Raw genomic sequence first — 20,822 nt, 5'->3', positions numbered from 1 at the left:
AATGTATTTTACTGACATTATAATATTATATACATTAATTTCAAAACACATCCCGATATTACCCACCACGATCAATTCCACATCCTTTGGGCCAAACGATCTCAAAACCTTGACATCTCATGAAGGTGCTCTGGGCCAACATTGACCGATATGGTTTGTTGTTGTTATGCAGTCATATCATCTTCTTCAAGCTTCACATCTTCATTTTCAAACTCGATGAATAATGGATCTCCAGAATCATGCATTCAAATCACGTTGTGAATAACGCAACATGCTAATGCTATATATTTTTTTTCTCAAACTATATGAAGGCATATCTCTTAAAATTAGAAATCTTTTTTTCAATACCTCGAAGCATAGTTCTGTAACATTCCTTAATGACGAATGCAAGTGAAAGCACCCTAGTGCCACTAGGAAAGAGCCCTAGAGGGGGTGAATAGGGTTTATGCTAATTTAATCCGATTTATGCCAAATTAAAACTAATTAACAAATATCCTAGCAAATTAGATATGCAATACTTAATATGCAAGGATATGAACTAAGGGTGATATAAGCACAAAATAATATAAACAATGAGCAATTGACTAAGGCAATATGAATAATAATCATGAATGTAAAAGTGCGCCAATGCAATCACAAATAAATGATATGTTCACAGAGTTCGGTCTCCATGACCTACGTCTCCGCTCCTCACCTCGAGGAGATCTCCACTATCACAACCGGGTTTTTACGCTCACCCGAATAACATTTACACCTCACACTCGGTTTTCTAGTTCACCAAAAACTTTACAATCCACACTCTTGTAATCACACTCACTACCACCTCAAGTGTTGGTCTCTAGCCCGTGTCTCCCTCAAGTGTTAGGAATTACAATCTACCTCTAGGCATTACCACCTACCCCACTCCTCTTGGGACGATCCCGTCTCTCACCACACACTCCTCTCGGTGTACAAGTATATTACAAAGTATAACTCACAGTTTAGCTCACAATACAAATAAATTGTTTTCTACAATGGATGAGAACACAATGTAAGCTCGCACTCTAAGTCACTAACCCACAACCCCAATTATACAATGTATTCAAATATAATAATTTCAATAGGTTGTGTGTGAAACAAAGAGTAAATCAAATCAAACTAAACTCAAATAAATTCTAGCTTAATGGAAATAAATATCAAACATATAAAATAGCTAGATTAAGTTTAGAAAAACTTCTCTATATGATAACAAGAGAGAGGGAGAAGAGTTGAATGCTCAAATACTAATGGATGATCTCCTCTACCTCTTGTGAAATTATCTCCACAAACCGAAACTTGAAAAATGCTTAAAAGCTTTTTAAACAAACTTAAACCAAAACTTAAACCCTTATTAAAACACTCTTAAACTTGTTTAAAATATTTTCTTCATCTTTGCAGAACTGAGGATATGTGGGGGTATTTATAGGAACCCCAAAGGCAAGAGAAAACAAGGCAAAAAGACTAAAAACCCAAAACTAGAACATGCTGGAAAAAAACTAGCCGTTACAGCATCAGTCGATTGACGGCTTTCATCAGTCGACTGATGAGCTTTTCCAGCTCATCAGTCGACTGACGATCCTTTATCAGTTAACTGATGGATCATCAGTCGACTGGTCAATCGACCAAAACAAAACAATTTTTTTTTGTTATTCTAGGCGATTTCTTCAGTCGACACATTAGTCAACACATCAGTCGACTGACGTCATCATTCGACTTACCAGTCGACTGATAACAGGTTATCAGCCTGAATCAAATAGTAAAACTAATTTTTGAAGTGCCTTTAAAAATAACAAATAAATTTTAAAAAATATAAAACTTTGAAAAATGTTTATAAACATATTAATGAACATGTTACAAAAAGAATTTTTGGAATTGCACTTCATATTTGTGAAAAGTCATCATTTTTTAAAAACAAGTCCAAAACATAAAAATACAACACTTGTTTTGTCATTTTGACTAAATCATGTTTTGAAAACTTTACAAAATGATTTTATTGACTTAATAAAAGATGTATACAGGGAATGTTAAGTCTATAAATAATAATACATTATTTTCACAAAAATGTATATATAATACAAAACACATTTGTTTTTTTTCCAAAAACAATAGAATATAAAACATGAAAGTGTATATGAATATAATTATTATTTCATATCTACAAAGCTAAACTAAAATAAAACAATAAATATGAAATATGTAATTTCATATAAACATGAAAACCAAAAGCTAAAACGTGTATGTGTGTGTGTGTGTGTGTGTGTGTGTGTGTGTGTGTGTATATATATATATATATATATATATATGTATATGTATATATATATATATATATATATATATATATATATATATAAACCAATAAAATGTGTTTGTATATGATATTTAGCTTAAAGTACTAAACACACATAATATAAAACCTAAACTATTTACCCAAGTAATGATCTTGATATTCAATAATCACTTATTGGTAAACTTGCGGATGAAGCTTGAACTTGAATCTTTAACTTGAATTGCATTGCTTCACTCCACAATTCTGCCAACCTCCATTAGATATGATCGTGAATGCTCGATTCCATCCATCCTCTAACATATTATTTGTCTAGAATAAATACAAAACACAAATACTAGACAAACAATATTAGTTATAAATTGTTTGTTAATCATCATCAAAACAAAAAGACCTAACAATCTCCCCATTTTTGATGATGACAAACAATTTATAAAAAGAGATATATGCATGAAAGGAAATTAATATGTAAATTAGAATTATCATGCATATAACCAAAACAAGATATACTCACAATATTTCTCCCCATTTGACAACATCAAAAAGGGGAAAACAAAAGAATGAAGAGAGCGAAAGCTCCCCCTACAAATAAGCACGGTGAGTATAAAAATGAATATAGAGATTGCTCTCCCTATCAAAATGCCATATAGAATATATGCAATGAGTACCAAGGCAAATATGTGAGCACACATAAATAAAAAATATGCTAAACACAACTCACATACAACAAGACAATAAGAACACATATAAATATATCAATATGTAATAGTGTGTCTCAACACAAGCCTAAAAACTATGTATAAAAATAGATTTATTAAATCAAAAGAAAGAAGAACATGAGTGTCATGAAAAAAAGTTTTCAAATAAAAACAAATCACTCAAAATGAAATCATAAATCAAAATTTAAGTCATATGAAACCAAACCAATATTAAATTTTGTCATATTCGACAAAAAGCAAGAGAGACAACCAAATCAAGCTTTTAAGCTTGTTTCAACCCATATAAACATTTTAGCACCCGGTAAACAAGATTTGAGAATAAACACACAATAAATTCGGAGGGTTATATAAACACAAACCTCTCAAAAAAATCAAAACTAATAATCATAAAAACAAAAGAATTAATCAAAGAAAAATTGTTTTCATATCCAAAAAAATTTAAATTTTTTTTTCAAAACCAAGAAAATAAAAAAATAATAATAAGAATCTTGGTTTAAAAAGATTTTGGTACCCAAGTATTCTTGGTGTCGGATTATTTAGGGATATGACCCTTATCAATAAAGCTCAAATCCCTAGGGTTATGGACCCTCTTGGGCGCATGTAGTGCACGAACACGGTCAAAATAAAAATTGTGTAAATGACCTTTCCGATTGCAATAAGTCCAATGAAAGAGGCCTATTTGATTTTGTTGACCAAGTGGCGGTGCACTGGAATCATTTGTAAACATAGATAGTCTTTTAAAATTTTTTTGCAAATGAGAAACATTGTTAAACAAACATGGTTTATTTTAAAATTTTGGCAAGTTTGAATATTTTCTCAAATTAAAGCAAAACTTTGTCAAATGGTCAAATCTACCACAAAAATCACATTTAAACACATTAGCATACTTATGATAAACTTTATAATTATGAGCATAAATATGTATGTGTACATGAAGATGAAGCTTGATGGGATGCACAAGGAACATTAGATTTTGTGGGTTTACGTGCATCATAGCAAAATTTAGCAATGTGGTCTTTTTGGCCGCAAATGGAGCATTTATAAACTTTGCTATATATATGTGCATAATGAGTGGATGACTTTGCATTAGACTTGGCACACATATCCACAAGTTTATTATGATTAACAATGCATGAATTAAGAGTTGAATCTAATACGATTTTTAACATCATTCAACTCACTATTAGGCACATATGCATTAACATTAGAAGTAGAACATGTATGATCATTTCTTAAAGAATTAAACTCATTTCTAATATTCTCTACTTCTATATGACATTATTCTTAGCATGAGATAAGCTAAAAATGGATGAGGTCAATTTTTTATTTTTCAAATTTAACAAGTCATTGTTTTTTTTAAGCATGTTATTTTCTTTTGCAATGACATTAAATTTGGACACTAGCTCCTCATGATCGAATTTTAATGCAACATGCTTGTTTTTTAAATTAATAAAATTATTATGCAACTTAGTGTAGGCATGCATTAACCTATCATATGCACAAGCGAGTTCACTAATAGATGGTTCACTATCGGAATCGCTTACCACACTAGGGCTATCGCCTAGTGGTCGTGTGCATGATGAGGCTCCACATGAACTTGAAGAGAAAACCGCCAAAGCTTGTCGGATTGCCTCCAAGTTTTCTTGATGTGCTTCTATGAATTTTCACAATTTGTAATCACTATTAAATGAATCAATCTTGTTAGAAAAAGATGAATAAAAACATTTAGCAAATATTCTAACAAAATCTTGTTCATTGTAAATATTCTTTTATCATTTTTACTCCAATTGGATTTCTCCGAAGTGGGTACAATATAAACATTATCAATAATTTTCCATAAATTGATATATCCAGATCTAACAAATATATTAAATCTAGAGCACCATTGGTCATAGGAAAAATTATCTATTCTAGGAGTAACATTAGGATCATAGCCTAAACAAGGTGCACAATGCATGTCCATAATATCTATATGTATATGCAAGCAAGACAAATTCAATCAAAACTAGATTAGCAATAGAAGATAACTTGGATCTTTAACTCAAGGTGATTAAACCTTAAATCAAAGAGCACTAAGCTCTGATACCAATTGAAAATACCCTAGTGCCACTAGGAAATAACCCTAGAGGATGGGGGGGTGAATAAGGTTTATGCTAATCTAATCCGATTTATGTCAAATTAAAACTAATTAACAAATATCCTAGCAAATTAGATATGCAATACTTAATATGCAAGAATACGAAACTAAGGGTGATATAAACACAAAGTAATATAAACAATGAGCAATTGACTAAGGTGATATAAAATTAAGAGTAATATAAACACAAAGTAATATGAAACTAACAGACCATCTATAGCCCCTACACAATTCTGTCATGATATATATATATATATATATATATATATACACACACACTATTAGAACGATAGTAAAAAAATTCACATAATTAATGTAGGAAGGAATATATACATACCTTGAAATAATGATAATACTTTGTGGCATATGATATCTCTAGTGGAGTTGCATCATATGATAAAGGGACAATCACATATTTGGTTAGAGAGCAAATTGCATATAGGACCTTCTTAAAATATGTAGAGATTGTCTCTAGTGAGTGCTGAAAATGATCTGCGGCCATACCTTGGCGTTCATTATGAGAAAACACAAATAAAAAGATTGCTACTTGTTCTTGAATCATCACGTTTCTAGAATGTTTTAATTTTCCAATTCTCTTTAACTCTTCACAAAGGTTAATAAATGCTTCTTTTTTCATTCAAAAGAGGTCAAAACAAGTACCCGGGTGACCACCTAGAACCTCAATCACCTAATCATGCCCACTTAATTTTGAAATCCTTTGTGGTCGAGGCTGCTCCATAAAAGATCCATTAAACTCCATAAATGCATGAATAGTCAATAATACTTGAAATTGCTCCTCATCTGAATTAGAGTCTGAATCAGATTGTGATGATAGTTGATAATCATTTGTATCTGTATTGCCATCCATATCTACAAAGTATAATAAAATTTAACACAAATACACATGTCAACAACATAAACAAGTATAATAAAATTTAACACAAATACACATGTCAACAACATAAGGCATGAATAAATTTACATAAGGCATGAAACACGTCAACATGTATAAACAAGTATAATACTAACAACGTTATGGAAATACACATATATAGGTTCAAAAACTAACACAAATACACCCAAAAGTCTTCAATCTACTAGAACACAAGCATAATTTAAACACACACAAAAGTCCTCGACCTACTAGGGCTGCGGCGACGGTGTTAGGGTTGAGGATGCGTCGACGGGGGTTAGGGTTGAGGTTGCGTCGGCGGGTCGCAGGCTGCACCGACCGGGTCGGAGGCTACGGCGATGTCGGAGCTGCGTTGGAGCGTCGTATACTGCGCTGACGGGTCGGAGGCCTGCAGCGATTTGGAGTGCGACGGTATTAGGGTTGAGGGACAGAAAAGGGGAGCGGGTTGGTTTGGGAAAAAATGAGACACGAGAATCTCAAAACACCTTTTAGGTGTTTTGAGAAAACTGTATCTTCTGTATTTTGTGAAGGGGCAGCTCAAAAAACACATCAGTTCCCAAACGTGGTTATATGTTTTTTTGAAAAAAAAACGAAAACGGGACAAACACATTGGTTGCCAAACACTACCTTAGTACCTCAAAGGATGTTGCCTGAATTGGGTAACAAGCTAATTGCTAATGTTTATAATTTCCTTAATTATGGCCTAAAGTTATCGCAACTTCCAACTGTAACAAAGTTTTTTTTAACTTCTTTTGGTAACAGAGGGGGCCATAGTAGCCCAAAGAAAAGAAAAAGTACATCACACACGATCGTGCCATAGAAACGCCAAGTACATCACAAAGTTGTAAACTATAGAAAAATGATACAGGCACACCCTCAGACATACCACCAACCACACCTCCTCTCTATCTACAGTGCAGGGGGCCCACATCAGATTTTAAAAAAAAAAACTAATGTGAGGCCCCCTACACTATAGATAGAGAGGGGGTGTGGTTGATAGTGTGCCTGAGGGTGTGCCTGTAGCTCCTCCCTAAACTATAACCATGACCATGAATACTTAAGAAAAGCAGTGGCATGACAATTAATTAGCCAAGAGCCTAAGACTTGGATATCAGTAACATGCCAACTACAGTACTTTCTGTACGGAAGAGGTCTGTTAGTTTGGGTCCTTTCAAATACAATTTTAGGGCTACTATCGAATGTACATTTATTATCCAACAATCAGATAACGAGGCCAACATTGGACGCCCTCCCATGTCATTGATTGACAGACGCTGAAAGCACTGATGAGGATCATGAGGGATGGAGATTTGTCGAGGGGAATTATTAGAAGGACAAATTTTCATAATAGATCCGTTTAGAAACTTATTTGTAAAAAGTAACCTATTTTGAAAATATTTATCAAATTTGGTTGAAAACGGGTCGAATTTGGTGAAAAAATATCAAAACTTCACGGGATTTCAAATCCCGTGAAGTTTAAGCCCCCCATTAGCAACCTAATTAGGGAAGCCAAACCTTCATGGTAGTCCCGTGAAGCTTATAACTTCACGAGACTTCAAGTCCTGTGAAGCTTCAGGCTGAATTCCAGAGAACATCGTTTTTTGGAATTTAGATGCTCTCTGGAATTTAGCCCGTGTAGTTAGGGTAGGGCCTATATAAGGCACACACGATTTCTTATCGCGTTTACCCGACAACAGCCCACTCTCTCTCTCTTCTCCTTCACTACCAAAACCAAACCCTAGACCTTTTCTACCGCCGCCGTCACTGCCACCGCCCCTGCCGCTGCCACATTAGCCAACCGTCACCGCCGCTGATCGATCCTGCCGCCGTCACTGTCGGAGTTCACCGAAAATTAGGGCATCGACAAATTTTAGGTAAAATCTTTAAAAAATTTTCCTCCTAATTTTTTTATATATTCTCACTATTTCATGCTAATAACTTGTTTAAATTCTGATTTTTAAATATGTATGAATTTGTGAAGAAAAATTTAAAAAAATTGTGTATGAAGTTGGAGGGGAAATTATCGAAAATTGTAAACGTTGGTGTATTATGAAGGTTTGACATTTAATTAAAATTTAGGATGTCTAAAATCGATATTAGAGGATTTAATGGTAAATAATATTTTTTGTGTTTTTCTTGTAATATTGGTATTGGATTTTTTTTACTCTTTAGAGGTAACGATGAGCGATCGAATCATAATTTTTTGTTCATATGATGAACATGTTAACTATCTCGAGAATAATATGCACGTATATGAAGGGGGTGTGATGAAGTCGTTGTTTATATCAAAATCATGTATTTTTGATAAATTGGTTAATGACTTACACAAACTTACATTAACCAATCCACGTGACTATCACCTCAACGTTATTTGCAATTATCCTGTTACGGGGAACAGAACAAGTGGCATTCAAATCTCAAGTGACTACGATATGGGTCTTATTGGAATATTGCATGACGTCAAGTGTACACGTGACGATGTAGGACATGTCAAACGTGGCGCGTGATGATGGAGTTAACACTTCTCACAGCACGACACATGCTGATGGAGCCGACACTTCTCAGTCTCATACACAACCAGGTAATCAGATCACCGAGACTCATCAGCATGGACAGAGGGGATGTGGATTGGGGGGGGGTGAGGGGAAGGGGGTAAGAGAGGGAAATGAAGGAGAGGAGGACTTTTGGGATGTATGTGAAATTTAATAGTATGATTATGAATTTCAAGAATGATATGGTTAGATTGTTCAAATTTGTTACTTTTGTGGATCAATTATTGTTTATATATGTGATTTTCATATGTATTGTTTGATTCATGGTTGAATTTTATAAATATTGTTGTAATTTAGTATATATGTGATTTTCGTGTGTATTTTTTTGATTCATGTATATTGTTCTCAATGATGCGAAAATTTCATGTATATTATCATGAATGAGACGGAAATATTCATGTATATTGTTGTGAAATTTTTTCATGTTTATAAAAAAACATGCACACATTCTGTGCATGTTTTTTGAAACCTGCAACTCCATGGGACTTCAAGTCCCGTGGAGTTGTAGGCTAAATTCCAGAGAGCATCGTTCTCTGGAATTCAGCCTGAAGCTTCATGGGACTTGAAGTCTCGTGAAGTTATACGCTTCACGGGACTTCAAGTCCCGTGAAGCTTTGGCTTCCCTAATCAGGTTGCTAATGGAGGCTTAAACTTCACGTGATTTGAAATCTAGTAAAGTTTTTGATGTCTTTCGCCAAATTCGACACAGTTTTAGCTAGTTGGCTGAAACTGGATCGAATTTGGCAAATATTTTTGAAATATATTGTTTTTTGCAAATAAGTTTCTAAATGGTCTATTTTAAAAATTTATCCTTATTAGAACATAGAAAAATTAAAAATAAAATAAAAAGATACAAAATGCTGAAATTACGCAATGCTAAAATTGCGCTCTGTAATTTTTTTTGTAATCTACTTTAATTTGTGACAAGGAGGATTTGAATCCTTGTTATTCTGATGCAATGTCTAAGGTCTCTATTGATGCACCAAAACTTCGAAGCTATCAATGCACCAAAACTTCGAAGTTTGTGGTGATGGTTGTAGTTTTATACTATTAACAGTGTATGTATCTAAGTGTTTATTAAATACTCTTTTGATCCATTCATCCCAATAGATGTAGTAGGCAAAGAGAACACAAGTAGATTAACAAATCTACTCTTATTTAAGGTATTCAGACGTCCACATGTCCTATATATCTATGGCCGATTGCCCTTTACTATTACAACGATTTGAGAGATTATTTCACCAATAGGAATGTTAACGTACACTTGGCCAAACTTTATTACAAATTATTTTTGAAATATCTTTCTTACTACACAGTTCCTGAATATATCACGCTAGCAAAAGCACATGAAGCAAATAATCTGCAATGGAGCAGGCCCATGTTTAAGCTTTCTTGCCAGCTACTGCACAGCTTCCAGAGTTGTTTCAAATGACTTGTTGATGCAAGATACAAGAAGTTCCAAATTTATGAGGTCTCTCTCTGCTCCTATGGCCACCCTCACCATCCCCATGTAACTTAAAGTAGTAGCCATAAGACTCTACAGTCAATACATAAAATACATAAGCAAAAGGGAAACATAAATTCGATGAGCTTCAGTAAAATGAGTGGGTAATTTTACCTGTGGTGAACGTCATGACATGAAGTAGAAGCCCTTGCACGGGTTACCAGCAAGCAGGAACTGTTCTGTTGGCCCAGTAACATTAGACATTGCGATGCTTGTATTGATTATTGTATTGTATAGGTGCCTAGAAACAGCCTACACCAACATGAACATTATTTACTGATCACCTCCGATAGCCGATCGCGACAATCCTATCAGGTTAACAATCACCTCTGATAGTCGACACCGTCGTTCCCACTAATGGCATTGTCCAATCGGTCGTCACACTCATACGTCCCTGAACGGCCTGATCCATTCCGAGCGTTCTAATATCCTTAGAATAATCGATGGGTAGCAACCTACCATGTGATGGCTTCTACAACAATCAATCGTCACACTCATACGTCCCTGAACGATTTGATTCCCCCAACACCGTCATTCCCGCAAATGACGTTGTTCGTCTATATCGGCCTACCAAGCCACTGTGCCATATCGACCCCCTATTCCGAGCAACAACCCGCCAAGCGGCGAGTTTTTATTCAGATCCTATCTTAGTCGCACACGATGACCGTTCACGTTGAACTAAGTTGTTGGATAGTAGGTTCCTAATCTGTTTTGGTAACATGTTATTAGGATTCCTAATCTATTTTGGTAATATGATTCTTAATCTGTTTTGGTAATAGCTTATTAGGATTCCTAATTTGTTTTGTTTTTGGTTTTAGAATTCCTAGTCTGTTTTGATTTTAAGTTTTCTATATATATGAAACGCCTTAGAAGAAATTAGGATTATCAAAAAGAGGAGAGTTGTAATCAGAGATTAGAGAGACTTTTGAGCATTGTGAGAGGGAGATATTATGAGCAAGTTGAGAGCTTTGGTTAATGGTTAGTTTGTAAGTTTTGTGAGATTGTAACTCTTTGTACTCTCCTTGATTTAGTGGAATCTTCTCATCCTCTCCCCATGAACGTAGGCAAATTGTCGAACCACGTATATCTCTGTGTTTGTGATTGATCTGTCGTATTTTAGTTTTGGATTGTGCTTGTGTGTGATTGGTTATTCTTCTCCCGTGCTTACGACTTATTTAGTGAGCGAGCACACTTCCACATAAGCACGCGATAATTGGTATCATAGCTCAAATTTCAAATCTAGGGTTTTGGCATTAGGTGAAGGAAGATTCGTCGTGAAAGCTTGGTTCTTGGAGTTCTAGGCTTCGGTGGAGATATGATTTAAAGTTACCGTTGGAGATCTCGCTTTCCTCGTATGGTTAGGAGTTCTATTTGGAATCCAATCTAGGGTTTAGTTGGGTAATTTCTTATTCCTTTCAAAGTTTGAATCTTTCTTTACAATTTGGAGTTTGCGAGTATGAGTGAAGAAGTTGGTGAAAGCAGCAAGATGGCGAGTATAGTCCAAGTTAATTTTCAGAACACCAAAATTAGTGTGGTGAAGTATGACGGCAAAATTAATTTTAGTTTGTGGATGAGTGACGTTCAAGATGCACTCAATGCTTAGAATTTGGAGGAGACCATCATGGTCCAAGAGAGACCACCAAAATATGAAGATGCGATATGGGAAAAGATGAATATGAACGCTTGTGGAGTGATCAAATCATGTTTGGAATAGGAATTAAAGTATGATGTGATTGAGGTGACGTCTGCAATGAAGATGTGAGAAATTCTCAATAATAAGTACCTTACGAAGAGTGTTGAGAACCATTTGTACTTGCTGCGAAGATTGTTCAGATTTTAGATATCCTTAGGTACCTCACTAGCGGCTCTTGTGAACAACTACACTAAGTTGTTATCGGACTTGAAAAATATTGATGAGAAGATATCAGATGAGTAAAAGGCGATTATTTTATTGAGCTCCTTACCGGATGAGGAGTATGATACATTTGTGCTAACTTTGTTGAATGGGAGGTTTTCTATCAGCTATAGTGATGTTACTAATACTTTAACAAACTATGATTTGAGGAGAAAGGACAAAGAGACTTCCCACGCTAGTACTTCAGGAGAGGCCTTGTCGACGAGAGGTAGAAGCCTATATCCAAAAGGTAATAATAGAGAAAGGTCAAAGTCAAGAGGTTATCACCAGCTAGGAAAGAACCAATGTGCATTCTGCAAGGGACAGGAACATTAAAAGAGAGAATCTCCAAAGATTAAGGAGAAGGAGAATAGCAAGAAGAAGTGCCCAAAGGCTAATGATGTGAATATTATGAAAGACGATGATTCCGATAATTTGAGCTTTTCTCTATTGATTACTCCAGAGGTGAACCACTTGGATGCATCAGATTGGATACTTGATTCTGGTGCTACTTATCATGTGACTCCTAGGCAAGATTGGTTTTCATCATTTGAGAGACTCGATGGGGGTGTTGTTATCATGGGAAATAATCAATCATGTGGTATTTGTGGGATAAATACTGTGAGGATTTGGATGCACAATGGAGTAGTCCGTGAATTGAAGGAGGTAAGATTTGTTCGTCAGTTAAAGAAGAATCTTATCTCAGTTGGAGCTTTGGAGGTGAAGGGATTCAAGATGACATTTGAGGATGCTGTAACAAAGGTTACTAAGGGATCTTTGGTGATGATGAAGGGAGTCACAGTCAAAACTTGTATAATATGAAGGGGAGAATCGTGATTAGCCAGGTTGCTTCAGCTATTTCAGAGGCGGACATTAACAGACTTTAGCATTACAGATTGGGGTACACAGGAGAGAAGTCACTGCAGGCGCTGTGCAAGCAGGGGCTATTGAAGGGAGCCACGAGTGAAAAAGTTAAGTTCTGTGAGCACTGTGTTCTTGGCAAGAAGATGAAGGTGAAGTTCGTGATAACCATTCATAGGACGAGTGGCATCCTGGATTATGTGCACACAGATATTTGGAGTCCCACCAAGACTTTATCACTTGGTGGTAGATATTGGTTTGTTGATGACTATTCTAGGCGTTGTTGGGTGTACACTATGGTGAAGAAGAGTGAAGTCTTAGATATATTTGTGGAGTGGAAGAAGAGGTTAGAACTACAGACTGAGAGAAAGATCAAGACGCTACGATCTGATAATGGTGATGAGTACACATCAGATCCCTCTCAGCAGCTATGCCGAGACGAGGGCATAGAGAGATACTTCACAATTAGTCATACACTGTAGCAGAATAGGGTGACAGAGAGGTTAAATCGGCCTTTGTTGGAGAATATATGATGTTTGTTGGCACATAGTGGTTTGGAGAAGATCTTTTTGGCTGAGACACTTTTATATTCGAGCCACCTCATTAACAGGTTGCCTTCATCTGCGATTGAGGGAAAGACCCCTATGGAGATATGGTCAGGAGAGCCAGCACACGATTATAACCAGCTTAAGGTATTTGGGTGTCCTACATACTATCATGTGAAGACTGATAAGTTAGAACCTCGAGCTAGGAAGGCCATCTTTGTAGGATTCAAGCGCGGTGTCAAGGGATACAAGCTTTAGGATCCAGTTGATAGGAAGATTGTGCTGAGTAGAGATGTCACATTTGATGAGGCTTTTATCTTGAAGCTTCCCAGCTCTTATCCGGTGGAGAGCGACCCGACAGAGGAAATATCGCAGGTGGTGGAGATCGATGCAGCTCCACACTATCCAGATGGTACAATATCTATTAGAGTGCCGACTGAGGTGACGCCAAGCGAGCACAATGATAACAAGGAGGATACAGGTGTAGTTGTGCAGGATCAGGGACCGACGGCTCAGGTTCAGGATTCTATTACGGTTCGGAGACAGATGAGAGACATACGGATGCCAGCATAGTATACCGACATAGTAGTTGCATATGCACTTCCGGTGGAGAGTATCAATGAGTTGGTGCCTACTACATTTAGAGAGGCCGAGCAGAGTTCGGAGGTTGATTCGTGGCAGGTGGCTATGCAGGAGGAGATGGACTCTCTTCATAAGAATGATACATTGGAGCTTGTTGAGCTTCCAAAGTGGTGTAAGGCAATTGGTTGCAAGTGGATATACACGAAGAAGGAGGGCATTGAGGGCACTCCATTGAGGTTCAAGGCTATGTTGGTCACGAAGGGATATGCACATGAGGAAGGTATTGATTATAATGAGGTTTTCTCTCCGGTGATGAAGCATTCTTCGATTCGGATTTTGCTAGCTTTGGTTGCACGATATGGATTAGAGTTAGATCAGTTGGATGTGAAGACGATATTTCTTCATGGTGATCTTGATGAAGAAATATATATGACTCAGCCATTGAGATTCTGAGCTACAGGGAAGGAAAACCTAGTTTGCAGGTTGAAGAAATTGCTATACGGTTTGAAGCAGTCTCCTCGATAGTGGTATATGCGATTCGATGGTTTTATGCTTGGTCATTCGTACACTCGAAGCCAGTTTGATCCTTACGTGTATTTTCACAAGTTGAAAGAATGTGTGTACATCTATTTGTTGCTCTATATTGATAACATGTTGGTTGCCTCTATTTTCAGGTCTTATATAGATGAGTTGAATGCACAACTTTCAAAGGAGTTTGAGATGAAGGATTTGGGTGAGGCTAAGCACATTTTGGGGATAGAGAACGACATAGACAAAGAGAAGGGTAGAATTTGTTTGACACATGTGGCTTATTTTAAGAAGGTTCTACAGCAATTTCATGTTAGCACGGATACGAAGCTAGTTAGTGTACCTTTGGGAGCCCATTTGAAGCTTTCAGCTGATCTCTCACCGAAGATAGTTGAAAATTAAGAGTTGATGTCGAAGACTCCATATGCGAGTGCGGTTGGGAGCTTGATGTATGCGATGGTATGTACGAGGCCAGATTTGTCACAGGCGGTGAGCATGATTTTGAGATACATGCACGATCTAGGAGTGGGTCATTGGGACGCCGTGAGATGGATTTTGAGGTACATTCGATGTACGCTCAATGTTGGTTTGGTTTATGAATGAGACACTACAGGTGAGTAGTTGTGCATTGTGTAACAACCGTAATTTTTGATACATGTTTAAATAAATTTTCTAGTATTTAAAATATTAAATTTTATTTTATTAACATTTTCCTAATTTCTAGAAATTTTCTGGGTTTCAAAATAAATAAATAAAACATATAGTCTTGTATTTATTATTTTTGCTAAATATTAATTTATGATTTAGTGAATTTTTTCATAATCATTTGGTCACTTATATCATCTATATTATTATTATTAATGTGATTCTGAGCATAGATTAGCATATAAATATAAATATATTTGGTTATTAATAATTTATTAATATTATTTATTAATATAATATTTATTCAGAATATTATATAAAATTTTCGTAATTATTTCCCTCCCTTAATTTTCTTCCCTTTGAATTCTTTCCATAACCATTCCCTAATCAATTCCTAATCCCTCCCAAATCAATTTCTAATTAACTTTTAAACTCTTTCCTTTTAAATTTTGAAATTTCTCTCTCTCTCCAATCCTCTTTATTCTCCCGTAATTCTCTGTCATACTTCCTTTTTCTCTCTCCCTCTCACAATTTGACAGCTCAACCTCCTCTTCATTTTTTAATTCCTCTCTCTCTCTCTCTCTCTTCTATCTCCCCTCAACAGAACCCAAACCAGAACCCATCCCCTCTTTCGTTCTCTCTCTCTCTACTCAGCCATTAACTCCGGTCCTCAGACCGACGCCATCAACTGTCCTGCTCGTAGCCCTACTCTGCTTGAGTTCACCGCCGACCACCACGCTCGAGCCGCTGCTCCGACGATCGCCCCAACCTCCGACGTCCGACGAACCCACCTCGTCGTTGTCCCTCCTCGTGCTTAGTCTCGTCGCCTCTTAGATCTGAACCGCCATCCGCTGCATAGTCGAGATCCCCGCCGACGTCGATCCGTTCGACAAAAACCCGAGGCAAGATCCCGATCCTTATTTAGTTTCGTTCCAATCCTTATATTTGTCATAGATTATTTATGTGCAAGATCCCGATCCTTATTTAGTTTCGTTCCAATCCTTATATTTGTCATAGATTATTTATGTGCAAGATCCCGATCCTTATTTAGTTTCGTTCCAATCCTTATATTTGTCATAGATTATTTATGTGCAAGATCCCGATCCTTGTTTAGTTTCATTCCGGTTCTTATATTTATTGTAGATCATTTATGTGCAAGATCCCGCTTGCTCAGAACTATTTTTCTAGTTATTATGAATTATCTGCAATATTAGATCTGTTAATATTTATCTGCGTGGGTTTGATGAATAATTTTGAATGGATAGTAATTATGGGATAAATAGTATTTTCAGGACAAATATAATAAATTAAAGAGTTTATTTTGAATAACAAAATTATTATAATATTTTTAGAATTTATGTTGCGGAAGGAAATTATTTTAGAATGATAAATGTTTTTAAAGAAGTTATTTTGGAAAATTATTATTTTTGTATTATGATCGTGTGATTGATAGTTGTAGAACACGACATTTCATGTACATTGACACCGACATGTTGACACTCTTATTTATACTCATTCATTGTCATATATGTATACCTGATTCATCGCTAGTCTATATAGTCATGTTCATAATATGATTTGCATAAAATAATTATATTTATTTATTATTTCTTGCTTTGTTGATAACCGTTCATGTTCTTAGTGGCCTAGCATGTCGTGTATAGGACCTAGATACCTGTGTTTGTTGACTTAGAAAAGCGAGAAGAATTAAGATGAAGAATTCCTGGTTTAAGTGATCGGATGTGATATTATGCTTGTTGATTATTCTAGGCTCACACCAACGAAATTCCTGTGTAGCGTTGGGGTAGGTCTGAGGTGCAGTGATATATGATATTGTTGATTATTTCCAGGCTCGCACCAACGAAATTCCTGTGTAGCGTTGGGGTGGGTCTGAGGTGCAGTGATATTATGTTTGTTGATTATTTCCAGGCTCGCACCAACGAAATTCCTGTGTAGCGTTGGGGTGGGTCTGAGGTGATGTGATATTATGCTTGTTGATTATTTCCAGGCTCGCACCAGTGAAATTCCTGTGTAGCACTGGGGTGAGTCTGAGGGGGGTAGTGAATCGTTACGTGTGGATGATTTGTGAACAACCGGTTATTCGTGAATATGAGTTTTGACTATACGTGACAGGTAGACCAGTGAGTTGTGATAGGATGGCTAGTTGTGTTCTTTTCATACATAGATTGGAATTAATATTTAATTATTTACAATTTGAGACATATGGTATATACATGAGGGTTTCCTTGTTTGGATTATTTCGCTCGACGTACTACGTCTCTTGTTGTAGATTCTTAATATTAATTCCATCTATTGTATGATCTTATTGTTTGGATGGTTTCTGATTGCTACCTGCATGATCTTTGGAGGTGATCTTGTAGGTAGTAAAAATTGGAGGTGATCTTGTCACTTTGGAGGTGATCTTGTAGGTAGTAAAAATTACCTTTATCCCTGTACAACAACTTGGAACAAGCAAAAGAGCTTAAGGGCCCATCTCTAGAAAGGCCAGCTAACTCCCCGAGAGTCCACCCGACTCAGGCCGACTCCCCGAAGAGTCCAGCCTCCTAGACGACTCGAATGGCTGACTCCTTGAAGAGTCCAGCCCCCCAGACAACTCGAATGGCCGACTCCCCGAAGAGTCCAGCCCCCTAGACGACTCGAATGGCTGAGACCCCCTCGTCGACTCGAATGGCCGAGACCCCCCTTCGACTCGAATGGCGGTGTCAGTCCGCCCCTCGAAGACCAAGTGGCCGAGACCCCCTCATCGACTTGAAGGGTGGTGTCAGTCCGCCCCTCAAAGACCAAGTGGTCGAGCCCCCCTCATCGACTCAAAGTGGCGGAGACCCCCTCATCGACTCGAAGGGTGGTGTCAGTCCGCACTTCGAAGACCAAGTGGCTGAGACCTCCTCATCGACTCAAAGGGTTGAGACCCCCTCGTCGACTCGAAAGACGGTGTCAGTCTGCCCCTCGAAGACCAAGTGGCCGAGACCTCCTCGTCAACTCGAAGGGCAGTGCCAGTCTCCCGTTCGAAGTCGACTCACCAAGACCTCGGGACAACACCCTTTCATGTCGACTCAAAGGGCGGTGTCAGTCTCCCTCCCGAAGTCGACTCGTCAAGAAGATATTTGGACGACACCCCTTCTTGTCGACTGGAAGGACGGTGTCAGTCTCCCGCTCGAAGACGACTCACCAGCATGAGTCAGACTCACCTGAAGGCTTGAACCTCACCTCTAGGTTCGAGATCGCCTGAAGGCCAAGCTCGTCTGACAGCCTGAAGCTCGCCAGTATGGGTCAAGCGCGCCTGCATGAGCCAGACTCGCCTGACCTCCTCTCCAGCATGCCTGTCAACTGCCCACTTGGGGTATAGGAATAGTCACATTGATGGTCATATCCCACATTTCAAGGGGGAGAGCATGGTGCTCCTCACCTAGGCATGACCATCACGAAATTAGCTAGAACTCTTCTACTCTACAATTAGCCATTGATGGCTACAAGAATAGGGTGATTGATAGTGTTAGCCTTCTTGTTTTGATGATGTTTAATAAACAATTTACCACTAGTGTTGTTTGTCTAGTATTTGTGTTTTCGTATTTATTGTAGACAAACAACGTAGTTGGAGGATGGATGGAATAGAGCTTCAACGATCATATCCAAAGAAGGTTGGCGGAATGTCGGTGAAGCCTTGCTATTCAAAGTTCAAGATCCAAGTTAAAGCTTCATCCGCGAGATTACCTAGAATAGCTTATTGAAGATCAAGATCAAGCTTGGGTAATTTAGTTTAGGATTTATATTATGTGTGTTAAATACTTCAAGCTCAATATCTATACACACACATTTTTTGGTTTCTTCGTATATATATATAGTTATATATATATACATCAGTTTTGGTTTCTATGCATATATATAGTTATATATATACATACATGTGTTTTGGTTTTTATGATATTACATACTCTATTGTGTTTTAGTACTTATTGCATATAATATGTAATTTTGTGAAAATATTATCTTATTAGTTTATAGACTTTAATAACAGTTTATACATGTTTTACTAAGTCTATAAAAACATTTCACAAAGTTTCAAAAGTTGGTTTATGACAAAACATCAAAATTCAAGTATATCATATTTTCATGTTTTGGACTATTTTGTAAAATGATGATATTTTTCATTTGGGAGGTCCTTTCTGATAACCAGTCGCTGTAGCATGTTTATTATCATGTCTATAATCATTCCCCAAAGTTTTACATTTTTTGGAATTTATTTGATATTTTTAAACAGGGTTTTAAAATCAGAAAAACAGTTTTCAAAAACAGATTTTCATGTATCAGATTTCGGTCGACCGATCAGGTCGACCGCTCATATTTTCAGCCATCACTGGGCTCCAGAGAGTTTGTCGGTCGACCGAAAGCTCGATTTTTTTTATCGGTCGACCGCACCGGTCGACCGACGAAGTCTCTGCTTGTTTTTTGTTTTTCAGACCTGCTCGCGGTTGACCGGATTTTTCGTCGGTCGACCGAATTCTTTTTTCGGTCGACCGAACGATCTGTCGGTCGACCGCCAATAGATCTGTTAGACACTAATGGCTATTTTTCTGAGCTGTCTTCTGGGGACTTTTTTGTCATTTGTTTTGAGGTTTTGGCTGAGTTTTTTAGAGGGTATAAATACCCCTTTGCTGTTTTCTTTCAAGTAATCCATGAGAGTTTTAAAACAAGTTTAAGAAAGTTTTAATCAAGGGTTTAAGTTTGTTTTTAGTGTTTGTTTAAAAAGCTTTTAAGCATTTACAAGAGTTTGAGTTTGTGAATTCAATTTCACAAGAGCAAGTGGAGATCATCCTTTGGTGTTTGAGCATTCACTCTTCTCCTACTCTCTTGTCATCTTTAGAGAAGTGTTTCTAAACTCATCTAGCAATTTATTATTTTGATTATAATTTCCATAAGCTAAATTTATATTGAGTTTAGTTTAATCGTTTTATTGATACTCTTTGTTCACACACAACCTATTGAGCTTAGTGTATTTACATTCATAGTATAATTTGGGGTTGTGGGTTTGTGACTAAGAGTTGTGCTTAATTGAGTTCTCACCTTGTTTAGAGAACAATCAATTGATTTATATTGTGCTTATTGTGAGATTCATTTTGTAGTACACTTGTACACTGAGAGGAGTGTGTGATGAGAGTCGGGGATCGTCCCAAGAGGAGTCGCGTCGGTTGACGTGCCTAGAGAGAGGTTGTAACCGAGCACTTGAGGGAGACACGGCTAGGTCCAACACTTAGTGGGTGTAGAGTGTGATTGTAAGAGTGTGAGTTGTAGAGTTTTCGGTTAGCTAGAAAACCGAGTGTGTAGAAGAAGTTCCGGCTTCCAAACCGGATTGTGTTAGTGGATTTTTCCCCGGGAGTGGGGAGCGGAGACGTAGGACGGAAGGTCCGAACTCCGTGATCATATTGCTTGTTTGAGTGTGCTTTGGCGTTCATTCATATTTATGTTCATATCTTATATCGCCATTGTCATTAGCTCATTATCTATATCATCCACTATCTTGTTTAGATTGTTTACCCCTTGTGTTAGTTTACATATCCTATACATATATCATATTGTATATCTCTTTGATAGGATATATCATCTTGTGTTAGCTCATATATC

The 20,822-nt window shown here is 37.1% G+C and overlaps 1 protein-coding gene across 1 annotated transcript in view; it reads right to left on the bottom strand.

Moving 5' to 3' along the window:
* Window positions 5,847-20,822, bottom strand: part of LOC109831345 — a 28,327-nt gene continuing 13,351 nt past the window's right edge. The window contains exon 6 of the mRNA XM_020398677.1: window positions 5,847-6,028. Coding sequence (XP_020254266.1) covers window positions 5,847-6,028 — 182 coding nt within the window. The remainder of the gene's footprint in view (window positions 6,029-20,822) is intronic.

Source organism: Asparagus officinalis, chromosome 1 (assembly GCF_001876935.1).
Source record: "Asparagus officinalis chromosome 1, Aspof.V1, whole genome shotgun sequence".
In the NCBI taxonomy this organism is placed as follows: domain Eukaryota; kingdom Viridiplantae; phylum Streptophyta; class Magnoliopsida; order Asparagales; family Asparagaceae; genus Asparagus; species Asparagus officinalis.
Note: the sequence above shows the minus strand (reverse complement) of the source record. Positions and strands in the feature narration are given on the sequence as shown.